Source organism: Phalacrocorax carbo, chromosome 1, assembly GCF_963921805.1.
Source record: "Phalacrocorax carbo chromosome 1, bPhaCar2.1, whole genome shotgun sequence".
NCBI classification, from domain to species: Eukaryota; Metazoa; Chordata; class Aves; order Suliformes; family Phalacrocoracidae; genus Phalacrocorax; species Phalacrocorax carbo.
The window spans coordinates 64,041,501-64,057,760 of NC_087513.1; the positions used below are offsets into that span (position 1 = coordinate 64,041,501).

A 16,260-nucleotide genomic window follows, 5' to 3' on the forward strand; every position below is an offset into this window, starting at 1 on the left:
TATCTCAACCCATGAGTTTTCTCACTTTTGCTCTTCAGATTCTCTCCCCCGTCCCACCGGACCTCAGCAACCACAACCACCTCTCAGGAATGCAGACTAGAACAGTTCTACACTATATGACTGTGCTTTTTCCGGTTCAAGGATTTGTCAAGTGATGCTGAGAGTAACTGCTGAGTGAACAAAAAATACGGAGTTTCTTGCAAATCCTACCTCAAAGCTAAGAAAGTAATGATAAAGCATAACGGAAAAGGTACAACTACGGTAAATCTGACTTGTCTGTGACAAAGGATAGGACAACTGACTATTTACTCTAAGTGCTGAAACAATCAACCACAGAGAAAGGCTGGACTCCAGCTATGGGATTGCCAGCAGAAATCTGGACTAGGTATGAAATACAAGATTTTTTAATTTCATTATGTTTTCTTGAGCAGGTATGTCCAAAATATGCAGATATCAAAAGTAGCATACCCCAGAAAGCCCCTACAACTACGGGCTTAAGAGTTTTCAGAACTAACATTTCCTGGGTAAAAAGGCTGACAATCCCCTTTTCACCATGTACTGGGGATGCTCCTCCAGCACAGGCACCCAGCTCAACACATCAGTTTTCCAGAGACAAAAACCTTCTTTCTGATGCGTTTCTTAAAACAGATTTATGCTCAGAACTGCTCAAGATTGCACTTGGATGCTAGTGGTCGTCCCCAATAAATATTCTGTGGATCATCTTTTGGGAGCTGAACCTAAGAGAAACCTTTGAGAAAGTACAAGCAGTAGACATGAGAAATAGAAATCAAGAGGTGACTTTATGAGAAATGCATTTAAAAAAACCTCGAAGAGAAGCCAATGCTACTGAATAGAAGCTATCAAACAATGGAAAATATGGGCAGTACTGTAGCTCAAGAACAACAATTAGTCATCCTCCCCATTCAATCTCAAAACATGGATGAGAGGAAAGAAAGGCTTACAGTTCACACTTAGGCTTGACTGTGCCCTGGAGGTAGTGCAATCGCAAAAACCAGTCCTGCCTTGAGTGTTAGGACATACACGGATTCGCAACATAGGTGTATAGACAAACACATACAGAGGAAGGAAGAACTAGCAGCGGATAGAAAGAAATATTTTAAAATGGCAAGTTATATTTTCTGCCCGAAGTATCATCATGGAGAAATAAGACCAACGTGTTCTAATGGAAATTTAAAATTTCAGTGATTAATGAAGCATAAATCTACACACATTACTTTATGCCGTTAAAAATATTCTCACCTGAGCACTCCTACTTCATTTTTGAAAGCCTGTAACTGTTGAGGTGTGGGTGCTGTAACATTCAACATTTTCACTGCCACATCACCTTTAAAACAGCAATTTTTAAATAAGTGCCATGGATAAACATTCCTCTACTGAGAAAATGCTATATAGTGCACCAGAAATATTGAGATACCCCATTTTCTAGCTTTTGTGAAATAAACCCCTACAATATTGAAGTAAGTAAATAGTCTGTAAAATGTATAAACACTATTCTTACTTTACTCTGAGAAATCCTAGCCAAGTCAAAGCTTTCCAAATACACATTTGAAATCCTCATTCATCAAGATGGATATTTCAGCCTTTCTAGTAACTATGCTTCACCTTTACCCTAATAATTACTTCATTCAGAACAACATGCAAGAGTTAAGTTTCTAAACAGTTTGAAGGTCTAACATTACCCATTTAGCATACTAATTAATTTAATAATCATCTTTATGGCCGTTCAATGGACTCTCCCCGGTATGTCCATGTCTGTCTTCTACTGAGGAGCCCAGAACTGGACCCAGCACTCCAGGTGTGGCCTCACCACTGTTGAGGGGAAGGATCACCTCCTTCAACCTACTGGCAATGCTTTGCTTAAGGCAGCCCAGGATACCGTTAGCCTTCTTTGTGGCACAGGCACACTGCTGGCTCATGTTCAACTAGGTGTCCGCCAGAATCCCCAGGTGCTTTCCTGCAAAGCTGCTCTCCAGCTGGGTGACCCCCACCAGGCAGTGTTACTTGCTTAAGAATAACTGTTTGCCATGATGGCCACATACCATGCCACTTTCCTTTGTAGACTGTTCCAAATGATCCAGATCCTATCCTTTGTCCAACTGTGATCTGTCCATCTGGTATCTCCCAATCATCACTTGAATCCCGTCGACCAAGGGTTTTCTTCATATACATGGATAAACATGAAGAAGAAGAAGAAAGCAAATGCATTAATATCTGTGAAGACAGCTCCTTTGTTAAAGATCTGGTATCAGCATTTCATATCATTAAAGTCCTAAAATAACTTTCTTTTTCAGATACTGCATTTGACTTTTCAAGCCAGCCACACACAAAACCTAAGCACACCGGTATACTGAATTATTTCCTGGTGTGAAATATTTGCCACAGTTTTCTGGCAGTGTTAAAACCAGTAAATATTAAGAAACTGTTACAAAAAAGAAAGTAATTTATTTTTGAATTCTTAATCATAATGCTAAATTGTGAATCAAAAAAACGCGGACATTTTTATGTATTGTTACATTTCAGAATTATTAGAACTTTCAAAGTTCACAAATAATGGTGGGAAGAGTTAAGCTGTTATTTGAAGGGAAACTGGCATTGTCATAGGAAGCACACCAAGATGTTTGGGTGCAATGGAGTAAAAGTGAGTATAGTCAATTATTTAAATGATTTATATATCAGTCCCACAATTTCGATATTCCATTATTTACTGGCTTAAAGTCTTTGATCATTACTATACTTATCTTCCAAAGAATTCAGAAGGCTTTGATGAAAGAAAAGTGAGAGGAACACGGTTGTGTAGTACTTCTATACTATGAATATTCCATGCTACAAATGAAAACAGCTGATCTTTCCCTTACCATTCTATTTCTCTCTTCTGAGGATGAAGATGATTTTCTTTCCCGTTGGGGTCCTGGTGATTTCTGTAATGCTTTCACATTGGTGAGTGACCCAGGCAAAGAGGCAGGAGGTGTTGCAGACAAACCTGCAGTTGAACCTAAATTTCAGAAACAGGATAATTTTATCTATAAGAAGCCAGCTTACAAAAATGTATTGACTAATTAGGTGCAAGAATTGTGTTTAAGATGCAGTATCTCCAAACATTAATATAAATGTTAAGAGGAAACAAACATATACTAGGAATATTGTCCTAATATTAGATAGCGTTGAAGTCTTCAATTTCAGGAAGAGACAAGCCTACAGCAAACACCCCTGGATACCGGATAGTGCCCAGTTTGTTCATGAATTATCAGAAAGAAAATGTCTCTTTAAATAGAAAAAAATATTTTTTAATTCCACCAGTTTGAGGAAAAAAAAGTAGTCACATTTCAGTTAGCAGCAGCTACCTCGCAGATTTCTTGTAGCTAACCTTTTAGTGATCCAATAAATAGCTGAAATACTGTACTTTGCAATCAAAATAGACTAAATGCAAAAAATTGAAATGTTTTCTAGTTGAGTCTCCAAGTGCCACCTGAAAACCATCTGGCTGTTTTAAAGCTATCTGTTAGCAGAGAGCTCTTATTTAAAAGTAAATATTAGGCTGTAGAAAGGATTAAGAAATAATAAGTACTTTAGTTAGCTATTTGAAGCATATTCTATTAAATACAAAAAGAACAGTACATCTGTAGCCTGTATGTTGTCTAAACAAATCTATACAGGAAAATGTCACTAACGGAGCTGTGTTTCAGAGCTCCAATGGCTCTTTACAAATAGAGCACTTCAACTAGACACTGCTTTTTAAAATACACCATAATTATTTCTAACAAGGTTATGCTGACCCTCTCAACGCAAAGGACATAAAATAGGGTCAACTGTTAATTAAATTCAAGCTGCTCTGCTAAACAATGTATGTCATTGTACAAGACCTCCAACATTCCAATGCTTTCTCTCACATAAGTGCTCTGGGAAGTGGCAGAAGACAATACTCCTCCTCCTATTCCTTCAGATGCCCCTTTCTTACCAAAAAAAGGGTCTTCTAATGCTAACTTGAGTTAAAAAACTGACTTCGTGACTTTTAAAACTGTTGCTGCAGTTCAGCTAATTTGCTGATTAATATGACTCTATCCATCACTGCTGGTCCTCCCTGAGCTAAACCCCATACATTTAGAAGGGGAAGCACAAAATAATGACATACCAACATGTCAAAAATGGGATGCAGCATCCATAAGCTTTGTCCCACATGCTAAAGCAACAGTAATGATGTATATTGGGCATCCTAACTACATTTACAAGCAGCTGGAAGCCAGTGAGGTAAAGGATGGACTTTTGTTTATTTTCATGTTACAGTCACTACACTGTCATATATTTACTATATTATTCATCTGTAATCACACATATATGGGATTAAATGTATGATGTTCTCAGAGCACGAGCGATTTTCCGACAGTTTACTGGGTTACAGATTTTCTCTGTAATGGCAAAGCTCTACTAGAGTCCATTTTCTTTAGAGGTAACTAAAGTCTCCTACTTAAATTTTAATACCACAATATAGAAACACTAGCACAATATTCACCCTTCACCTAAAACGCTTACAGCACATTGTAGAACCTTCTAGCTAATCTGTTCATAATAACACCAGATGGCCTGTTTGCCAAGTTATTAGAGTAGAATACTTCAGATAATGTTGGGCTCAAGCCATTAGCTTGGACTCCGAAGCTGGATGTTAACGTATTCCATTCTGTAGCTACTTTGCTTGTTGCGAACACCTGTCTTCTTACAAAGACTTCTGGAAGAACTTTACAAGTTCATCAGGTGAACTGCTCTTGATACACTCTGAAACAAGAGTCTTTGAAACAGCCAAGATGGTAGCGTTTGAAAACGACACTACATGCACTGAACTACCCACTTCTGTATGTATACATATAGACACAAATATTTACATTTCATGCTATTACTCAATTGTTGGTTTCTCCAGCATATGAAATCCCAGAGTTTTTTTGGGATTTTGTGCAATACAACAAATCCATTGACAGCTTTAGGCCTGAATTACCCCCAGAGTCAATGACATGAAAATGGCAGAATCTTATTTTACATGGTACAGGACAGAAACAAATACTCTTTCATTGGAAATTTACTAATTAAATAAAAGCTACATGGTCGAAACCATCTAGGGCTCCAGTGTGGTATGAATAGCACATTCTCAAAATGAAGCACTTCTTGATGTGACCATTACTTGAAAAGCTTGAGACCTAACAAGATATCAATGGAAATGATTGTAATTCACATTTGATTTCCTAGATTACTTTTAAAAACAAAGAATATTAAATATAGAAAACTGTTAAAGCACTGAACTGACTTAAACTGAACAGTCAAGGAAATTCTAAGTTAAGGACATTATTTTATCTTTGAAATCACTGCAATGCAATCCAAGGACCTTTGTTTAGAAAAACTATGTTAAGGTCCACATAAAAACCCCAACTACGAAATTCCTTGCTTTTGAAGATTTAAGTCAGACTTTATTTATAGTCATTTTCAAGCGTGTAAAGGTGAAAGTGAGTATGTGTGAAAAGCACATTCAAAGCATTCCAGCCAGGCCAAGCAAAAAACAGAGGTGTTTTGATAACTCACACACTTACATACACATGGTGTGAGGGTGAGGCACAAACAGCATCTGTGGTTTTACTTATTTTGTTTGGGTGAAAACAAGAAAGAAGAGCCCAACTACCTCTGAACACTGGGCCAGGCTCAAAATCAAACACTATTTCACTGGGGACAGAATGAAGGAGGGGACTGGGAGTCCGGGATTGGTATTTCCGAAGACAGCGCATCAGCTGGTTCAAAGGGGCTGTTAGAGAGAAAGAGACGGGCAGGCAGAGACAGAAAGACAGACACATAGAAGAAATGAAAGAAGTCATGGGAAATAACTAGGATGCTTTGACTCCTATTCATAGATTGCTTCTGTACTTTGAAGGAAGAAAAAAAGTCAATTACTAGTAACACTGTTTCAGGACTGGGAATAGCCAATTGTTTTCAGATGCCAAGCAGACAGTTTATGATCAAAAGTTAAAACCAATGTGATAGCACAACATTTAAATGCTGGACAAAATGGGCAAAACTGTGGAGAGCCACACCTATCAACACATACAAAAATAGCAAAAACTGACAACTTTAAATCAGTAGGCTTGCAGGATTAAAGGAAAATTTCTTTCTAAAAAGCATTCTATCAGTGGCATAAGAAAAAACAGCTCCATCAAACACAACGCAGTAGGTAGGTACCATCCCACCAACTACCTGATCTGGATGGGAGAAAAAGTCAGTGATAGCCCACAGCACAAAACCTTAGAAATCAGGAAAGAGTGCATTAAGCTAATTCAGACTTCACTTATGGCTGAAGTAAGATATAATTAGTGGGAGACAACTGTGTTAATGATTTGGAGTTGGAAAAACTGTCATATGCCTGCCCTACTTGCTATTTCTCTATTTTTATTATTCTTATATTATTACTGTATTCATAGGAATAAACACAGCACATAAGAAGCCCTCTCAGGACCTTGACAGCCTGTGAGAGAAGTGACTTAACAGGCCCATGCATAACATGAGAAGAAAAATAGATCTTCTGGCACTAGTTCTGACTTAACCGTGAATTAGGGCTGCATGTTACTGAAGGAAACATAATGAGACTTGGCTTTAGGATAAGGTCCTAACAACCTTGTTCCAAGAGTAGCACAGGCATGCAGTACAGCAAAGCAGCATCTTCAGCAGGGGTAGAGGGGGAGAAGAACTGGAGTATTTCATGCTGCTTTAGGATGCAGCAGTTCATGTGGAAGGTGCACCTACCACGTTGATGGTTTTCAGATGAAAACCCCAAAGTTTCCATGCGTGGAAAGGTAACAACAGGCATAAAAATTTTGGCGAGAGAGTTGGGAAGTTGTAGCGTATCTATGTGCAGTGATGTGAGTGAATGACTGTGCGTGTGAGAGCAGAAAAGTGATGGTGCAAGACAATTTTAAAACTAAAAAACGAGATACCACTTCAGAACTTTTTCTCCTTCCGTCTCCCCCACTCCCAGAATGACCAGCAAATGACTCAAACCTTTGTCAGACAAATATTAAGTTCATGGACAAGCAAATGCAAATTCATTTTTTGTTCTAGTTATATTTTTCTTTGTGCCTGTGTTTTCAGAAGGAAGTAGAATAAAGGGAAGGGACAGTGCAGTTGTGTAATAAAATATTGCACAGTAGCTAGTTTAAACACTACTTACCTCCCTCTCCTCGTAAACCCTGGTCTCTAATCAAGTCCTATTAAAAAAAAAAAATTGTGTTTAGTTTAGGTATTATCATTTACGTTCCAGAATCAATTGAGACTGATCAAATTGAGAATCCATAACCTCATATACTGTCCATGAAATAAAAGTTGTTTTCTACCCTGGCTTACTAATAGCTGTGACTCCAAAGAACTATTTATAAATACTACTAAACTTTTCAAAATCAGTCGCTTTAAAACAGCATCTCTCAGTAGTAAAGTGAAATGTACACTACTCAAAATAGATGCTGACATGAAAATATTGATCAAACACGCAGTTGGCCAAAATGCATGAAGAAATATTGAACCAAACATTCTAGTTACAGTGTTTGGGGCACAAATTATTTGAACTGTCGTATCAGAAGCTGGGACACCAATTTCCTGTACTGAGGTACATCAGTCAAATGATTTCTGCTTCGTTTTTTCTTGTAACAAAGCACGTCATTTGCATAGCCAGGCGCACTCTGTTCTTCTCAGAAATGACTAACTGTAAAAGGTTTCCTTCACTTGAAATCCACTGTGAACTGAGAGTATCTTTTAAAGTTATCTCCAGACTAAAAGCAAACTACACTAAGGATTTTTCTAAACAGAAGGAAATTAGAAGATTCTAGGAGTTACCCTCTGTATGCCCATTTTCATCATCAAGCTTCTTTTATTTTTGGTTTACACCATTATTTTATTCCTTTATATACCTGCACTGCTGCCAAAAGCACTGGCCCTGCCTCTCAGCTGCACCACTGCCATATACCATATGCAAATGTCTACGTGGCCACACTCTTAATACTCAGCTAACATTTAACCTTTCACTAGGCTCACATGCAAAACAGATTTTGTGCCTCAGTGTCCAGGCAGACTTCAAGACTGCTCACCTGACAAATGACTAATTTCTAGACAGCAGACTTAAGGGTAAAATACAAGCTGTATACATTAGCAAAATTAGAAAGAGGTTGTTGTGACCAACATTTTGAAAGGTCCTAGTTGGCCTTGTACCTAATATCAACCTTTATTATTACTTACAATTCTGCCACACTTTTGAAATTTCTGGATGCTAACAAGTTAAGTGTAGCAGTTTCTGAACACTCCAAAAGAAGTCTCAGAACAACATATATTGGGCTTTTGAAATCCTAAGGAACATTCAGTAAATCTGAACTCAGTTTACTGCAATAATTTAATTTTCTTCAATGCCAGAAATACTATTTGAATTACAAATACTAAAAATCCCTGTCTTGCATATAAAGAAATATGCTTAACACATGTATAATGGTTTGCAAGAGCAGTTACTGGGTTTCATATTCTTAACACTGTGGTACAGCTAGCAGCATGAGCCTTAGGACTAAAGACCAAAAAAACCCCAATGGTTTGTGGTAGAATATTTCTTTGAAAATGAAAGGACAGGACCATCAAAAGACAGTTTCTGCTTTTGGAGAATGGATTATGTGCATTCTTACAGCTCTCAGTAACTAAAATGTCTTACATGGGATCTAGGAAGATTCTGACAGGCCACCAAGGGTTAGCTTAGAAACACTGCACCCCTGTGTACACATGATAAATTTAACGCACTGATATTCTAACAGAAACCTCAAATTTACTATTCCTGATCCAAACATTATTAATACTTACATCAATATTGACTGGCTCGATTGTATTGATGTGAACATTGGGAGCTGAAGAGGATCGGTCCCGTTGCCCAAATTGATTCCGATGGTCTTCATCTGCTGGTCGGAGGGGCTGTGGGATTGGAATGGATTTTGAAGGAGAAGGACTAGGGAGAATTGGTGGTCTGAGAAACAAAGTCAAGGAAAAAGAGGATTTAGGTCTACAAATGGCTTAAAATACTGCATAGTGGGTGTGGTAAGTCCTTTTCAACTATAATAATACATACATTAAAAAAGACTTATCTAAAGGCCTGCATAAAACCCATTTATAATGAATGATCCCTACTCCCCTACGATGAATTGCAACAACTCTCTGCTGCACAAACTACTTAATTACACAGCTGTGTTCAGTTAAAAGAACACAGAAAACCCTAACATACCATACCAAACTAGTAATAAAAAATCCTGATGTGAAAAATTTATGTAGCCCAACATGCACTGCAGATAGCAAGATACTCTGTAGTTTCCTCACTTCAGAGTCAACGCAATGCACTGTTTTTAATGGCAACCCATTGAGAACTAAAAATGCATAACATCTCACGTCAACATTACGGTCAGAAGATGTCACAAACCAAATCGTATGGATGGGATCTTTGTTCAGTGAGGAAAGACTGAAAATTACATATTGGTCACTCAACATAACTGATTAAATATTACGGCCAATGTAATATGAATTATTAATACTAAAAATAAATATATCACCTCTTAACCTCAACCTTTAAGAAATAACTTTGAATAAAGCAACATTTCAACATTATTTACAGTGCTACAGTTAGGCAATGCAATAAATTTGACTTTAAAGATAAGTGTTCAGACTATACAGACAAGTTTTCTGAAGAAATACAGATGCTGCCAATCATAAATGTAGATAAAGTCTTTAATTTATGGTATCACAAATCATGTATTTAAAAGACAAAACATCTAAACACTTGCTTTTTTGTTCGTAAGAATGCAGAATGTCGCTACTTTGGTTATCCATTTACTTTGTTGAAGTATAATAAATGGGCATTTATCTCTTACTCAAGTCAAGGTCTGTCACTGTTAAGTCTAACGATTCAGTTTAATAGAAATAATGCAAAGGGTCAATGAGAAACATTTGCCACCTTTGTCAAAGAAAACTTTATGTTAAAATATACATGATTTCTGACAAGGTTTTTAGAACTTACAGAAAACACAACTCCTAAGAGAGGAGTAGAGTCCTCCAGCCACTCAGTTACTCAGGGGTTGGTTACCATGCCCACAAAGGCAACGCCCACAGGGAAAAGATTCAGAAATAAGCCATATAGCAGCATAAATCAGCAATAGGACCTGGTGTAGTGCACCTGAAAGTGAAGTGCTCCTTGGCCTCTCCAAAGATCTTTTAGGGGCAACTAACATTTCAACAAGATCTCTTAACATTTTTTCAGAAACAGGTCTCTTTAAAGACCGTTACCTTACCTTTCATTGAAGAATTTACACAGTTTGGCACTGATCCCAGAACTCAGTGCTATCTGTATCCTAAGTACCTGTCATCGCTTCCTTCCTGGCCAACAGTCTCACAATTGAGAATGGCAAAACAGAGCACTTGTGAATTAATTCAAGTAACAGTCTAGTAAATCTTGTAATAAAATAGTTACATTATGTATGGGAAGTGGGGCAGGGGAAGAATAGGGAGGGGTTTTAACCCTGTTTAATTTTTTTAAAAAATAGTTACCTATTGTCACATGAGAGAATATAAATATTGGGAAGATACCGGGAAGCAATGAACTGAAACTGTCAATAGACAAATCTCTAAGAAAGGGCCTCAAACACCCAGCTTTTCAGAAGATGGTCAGAATTTCAGAAACATTTTTTAAATGCAGTTGATGTACATATACATAAGCTCAAGTTTTCATTCATTGCTAACAAGTGCCTTTGGGTAAAATCTTTTCTATTGTAGATTAGGAAGTTTTGAACTCCTGAATGTTTTTGTAAGGAAATCATGCAACTAGAACCCACATGAGGAGATGGGACACTGCACAGATACAAGTGCAGGACTTGGCTGACATTCTAAGGCACTGTATTTTCATGTAAAGGCATGTCAGATGCTGCACAGAAAGATTTCAGAAGAAAAGCCTAGCAAGCATCTCAGCTGAGCCAGTACTATCATTGTTGGGATAGATAACTCCTGCTCAAACTTCCTGAGAGTTCTCTAAAAATGAAATTATGGGAAATGTGTAATGAACCTCGCCAGATCACTGCACTAGGAGTGACTGCGAGACAGCATTTGAGCTCTGGCACATGACAAAACCAGAAGCAATCAGATTTTCTATGATCATGAGTAAGCCAAGGGAGAGAAAACCAAATTGCGGAAATATTGTTGCAATTACATCCTCCTTGAGTCATAAATTGTCATCTGCTATGGGAATCTGCAAATACTGCAGTATTTCTGGTCACAGGTCACCATGCCCATCATGTTGCTAGCACAGATAGCATAGCATGCTGCATCATACCATGTTTGAAAACAATTTGAATAGCTGTTTCTACTCATTAAATTCTAACTGGGGGAAGTTCAGATCTTTTGAAAACAATTACAGGCTGATAAAGAACTCTCTTTTTTGGAGTCTCTAAACTAGTAATAGTTTAGTGCAAAGATCTCTGGGCTTTAGACACCAACAAATCCAGAGATGGGAATCTCATAAGCAGTAAGCCATGTGCTCCATCTACATAATCAGTATTTCATTCATGGGTGTCTTTGTGACACTTACAAAAAGGTAAGTTATTTTTGCTAAATGGGAATTTTGCTTGAAAAAGGTACCTAGTGAAGAGAAAGACACAAGTGGTTTGCTAGCCAGATCATAAGCTTAGAAGAGATTACCACCAGCCTCTGCCTGTCTGCAGCAAAAGCTGCATCTTGGTCTGCACCAAGATCTTGATCTACAGAAAACATGTTACCACAAAGAATGCAGCAGCCCTCCTGGCTACCAAAAACCCATTCTTATAGTACTCCTAAATTTTAATTACTCCAGGAGAGTAGAAGGGACACTGCTGCAAAAAGGACCAGCCATCATAATTTCGAAAAGGGTGACATTGTCTCTTCCAGGCAAGTTACAAAACTAGTTCTAGAGGCTGTGCAAACATAGCACCAGTGAACATATTGACCAGAAAAAAAAAAAAGCAGCAGTTTAAATACCAGGACCAAAGTTTCTGTTGTTCCTGTGGCCTTTGTGAGCAGTTAACAGACAACCTGCTAGCTAGAACAGACCTTCTACAAATAAGGAGGTAGATATCCTGACATATTAGAGAGATACCACCTCATCTTGCACAATTTCTTCCAGTCTCTTAGATGCGGGCATTCCTTTAACAAACAATTCTCAGCTTCCCAGGCAACAAAGTTATAAGAGTTATCAAATCTCCATTTAATATGTTATAACCTTTCCTGGCAGTGTGACAGAACATGCTTTTTCCTTGGACCATGAATTTGGGATAAGTACATTGTTCCCTCCCTTTTTATCAAGACAAAACAGAAAGAGGTTTTGTCTTTAGAGAAGAGTAATCGCCGACAAATGTAGATTTTTGCCTGTTGTAGATTTTGTGCCAATGTGTCCAGATTTACTATTCAACAAAATTGGGTCCATGGGAAAGAGGAAGGTAACTTAGACAAGTGCTCACACATGCTATGTTATTTATAAGCAAATAATTGTATAAAATCATATACAGTACCTCCACTGCATCTTAGAAATTGCAATTATACAAGTTAGCTCACTTTACAAATAGGAAAGAAAATCTAAATACAGATTTTCTTCAATTTCCTTTAACTCACCAATGTGATGTTTCATATATTTAAGAGCTGGTCTACTCAGGAAAGATTTTTCTTAGAAGAGGCTTGTTTGGGCTTCAAGTTTTTTGCTTGGATTTTTATTTTGCTGTAGGTAGGTAAATACTTAAACTGAAAATTCACATTCAGCTAGCTTCAGTTATAGGGCATGTGCCACTGCCCTTTTGAAATTACAGCATCTTTACTGCACTGAGATTTTTCTTCTCCCCTGCCCAGCCTGAACAAGTGCATCTCAGTTTAGCCAGAGGGCTCCGCATAGTACACGCTGTTCACCTGGTAGCTTCATGCTCAAACCAAGCCAAACCATTTGCAAGCTAAAATGCACACCAACACATTGTTCTGGGTGTTTACACCAGAGTACAATTGGCTTTGGTTTTTGTTACTGATGTTAACAAAGAACACAGTGCACTTCCACTTTCGAGCAGTTTCTAAGGTCTGCTAAGGATCTGGGATACAATGGTTTTTCAACTACACTAGTAAGCAGGTAAATTGTAAATTTTGGAGGCCAAGCATGTTCTAATTTAATTACTGTGGCACTCCATAGATATTGCCAGAAAACAGGGTTTTTTTATTATTATTATTTCCCCACCTCTGCAGCCTGGAAATAGTCAATAACCCAAGATCAAAGGCTGATTTGGAGAAAAGGATAGCAGTACAAGTTTGTAACTACAAGCTAGAGATCACTCTTACAGCACCCCATGAAGTCAGTCTAAAAGCATCATGGGACAGATATGTAACAGTTGTAGCTTCTTATGTATTAGTGGATTTTTCTATACCATGATAACTTGTTTTCATCCATGTTGGCTTGTAGGTAAAAAACAACTGCCAGGATTGTCACAACGGTGTGCATTTATACTGGCCTTTGGGACCAGATCAAAGCTTAGCAATGCTTTCCCAAAATTTCTGAAAGCTTCATATACCAGGGGCTTATCAAGAGAACCCACAAAGCTGTCATTAGACCCCCAAACTAGGCTTCAGTTCACTAGCATGTTTTTGCAAGTAAAGGGGGAGCAAGAGGGTTTCCCCCACCTGCTGTACAGACTACAGATTATTTTTCTAAAGATTCTGATACCAGGCTCAGCAAGAGTGCATATCGAGTTGGATATTGTAGGAAGTTTGCTGACATTTACATGGAGAGGTCTGGAAAAGATTTGGTGCCAGAATTTTTAGGGCAAAGTTCATCATTGTTTCATGCCATAAAACACAAAGCTTTTGCTCACTTAAACACATGGGGATCTAAGTGGTGGTGTAGGCAAGATTATGTCCTTGTTTCTTTGGCTTTTCAGAAGCTTTTCTAGACATTTAAATATCTTCAGCTGAGGCAGAATGATCAGTGAACATTTGGAAGACAGAAGGGAAAGCAGAGGTGTTTAATCACAGGCTGGAGCCTGCTCTAAGGCAGGAACTGGCAAGCTTCCAAGAATGGTGCACCAGACAGTCCCCCTTTCTTCCTTGAATTTAGAAGATCAAGCATGTTGGGAAATGTTGTTTTTCAAAGAGCCAAGATGTTGCCAACCTGCTTACTAGCAGCATTCTGCCTCAAGTAATGCAGACACTTCAGTTTCTATCGAGTCCAACCTGCCTCTGTGCTATTCAAAGTCCGACCATGCACCCCCTGACCACCCACTCCACCAGTTACTTACCCTGCCATAATATCTGCCTCATGAGTTTGCCCAACTTCACAACATCTGAGAGAAAAGATGGAAATTGAAAAAGACAACTTTGGAATATTTTGAATAGCTACTCTCTCCCCCTTTCATATAGCTCTAAGATCCAGGGAACTGGGTTCACAGAAATTCTGTGCTCATATTTGTTGAGCAAAGACACAGAAAAAACTTTATGATGCAATGAATGAAATGAATACAATGTATTATATACAGTTTGCGTACTTGAATTTTATTACAAATGGCTATTATTAGGGAGACCTACACTTCTAATAATCCTTTCCAGTTAAGTGCAGATTATAACTAAAATGACTGCTTTGGCACAACAGGATAGTGCAAACTGAAAGAACCAAAATCGGACAAAAGACCTGATGTGGAGACTGGACACATTTTTTAAGGGGTTCAGAAATGTGCAAGTGGGACCATGTGTGCTCCTTTATCTTGGGGTGGAACGTCTGGAGGGACTGCCTATGCTTACAGTTGGAAGAATGAAAGGCTACAGGACTGGATTGCTTTGGGATGTTACACATGAGCAAAGTGAAACAAAGTTCTCCAGCACGTTTAGCAGCTTTTGCATCATGTCCAGTGGTCTTTTCCATTATGTCCCTTTCTCTCTCCAGCTTCTCCATTTGATCCTTTGACAATTTCTCAGCACAACACACACGCCTTTGCTCTTGAGCTTGTCTTGCAACACAAACTCTTCTTTTGGGCACTTTGCCTGCTGCTGAAGGAATCCCATCACAAGGCTGAAGATGAAGGATGCTTGCCTTCTCTTTCCTCAGGTTTACAAAACGATTAGTAACATCCCTTCCTCTCTGGGCTGTGCCATTCTAGGAAAACAGAAATCAAAGGAACAATTATTAAACTAAGTATTAATAAAGAACTAGTTCCTCATATTTTCAATCCCATTGCCCAACTCTCAAATTTCAATCCCTTACACTCTTCCCAGACAAGACAACCTCAAATGCCAGACTTCTTTTTTTATTCCAGTTGAACTGTTGTCTCATTGTAGCAATACCCTTTAACAAAACTGTGGGTAAGTATGTTGTTATAGAAAAGGCCACCTTTTTTTCCTCAAAAGAGAAATTAATATTTCCACAATTATGTTTTAGTAATACTTCTCTGCATTTTAAGAAAGGCAAAGGGTAACTGGAGAAAGGTACAGACAGTAATATATGCTCATACAATAGCACCTGAGCTGCTTCTGGAAAGGAAATGCTACAAACAGATGCTTGGGAAAAATTGCATTACTTTAACATGCGCACTACTTATGAACACCAGCTGATTATTATAAACCATTTTCAAAATAAATAAAATTTTAAGGGCATGACGTAATTTTTTTTTTAACAATGAAGTGTAGAGGAAGGAAAAAAAGCTGAAAGTACAAAGCTAGAAAACTTTTATAGCTCCTGCAACCACAAGCATTTACAGATGCAACCTTAACCTCAACTGGCAAGTATATTTAAATGTTAACTTTTTATATATGTGAAGTTAAAAACCATAAGGCATTAACCAGCTTTGGTCTCACTTTTTCCTTTCAGTTTTTACTTCATGAAACTAAGGCTGCCTAAAGTAGTGCATGTATCAGTTAAGATAATCCATCCTGTTGTATCCTCATGAACTGGTAAGAAAGCACAAATGTGAGGCAGAGGTAACTGAAAAGTAGGAAAATTTAGCATATACCACTATTAGGATTGGGGCTCTATAGTGCCTTTGGTATTGCAGGCGTTTAACACAGTTGGTATGAACAAGCTTCTTCACTGACTAATAGTTCTAGCCTGGTTATAATTTCAGCTGTACCATGAGAAAGGCAGAGCCTGCTTAGCTTAGAGAACCACAGCAGCAGCATTGTCCACAATCTGCTGTGCTAATACCCACAGGTTATAAA

At 38.1% G+C, this 16,260-nt stretch overlaps 1 protein-coding gene across 2 annotated transcripts in view; it reads right to left on the reverse strand.

The window, feature by feature from the left end:
* The window catches only part of BRAF (B-Raf proto-oncogene, serine/threonine kinase), an 87,810-nt gene that overhangs the window by 23,740 nt on the left and 47,810 nt on the right, over positions 1-16,260 (reverse strand). The window contains exons 8-13 of one of the 2 annotated variants that reach the window (XM_064457226.1): positions 14,352-14,396; positions 8,878-9,037; positions 7,217-7,253; positions 2,877-3,013; positions 2,061-2,178; positions 1,261-1,345 (exon numbers count right to left, since the gene is read on the reverse strand). In XM_064457226.1, coding sequence (XP_064313296.1) covers positions 1,261-1,345; positions 2,061-2,178; positions 2,877-3,013; positions 7,217-7,253; positions 8,878-9,037; positions 14,352-14,396 — 582 coding nt within the window. The remainder of the gene's footprint in view (positions 1-1,260; positions 1,346-2,060; positions 2,179-2,876; positions 3,014-7,216; positions 7,254-8,877; positions 9,038-14,351; positions 14,397-16,260) is intronic. The other variant, XM_064457236.1, reaches the window with a different exon arrangement.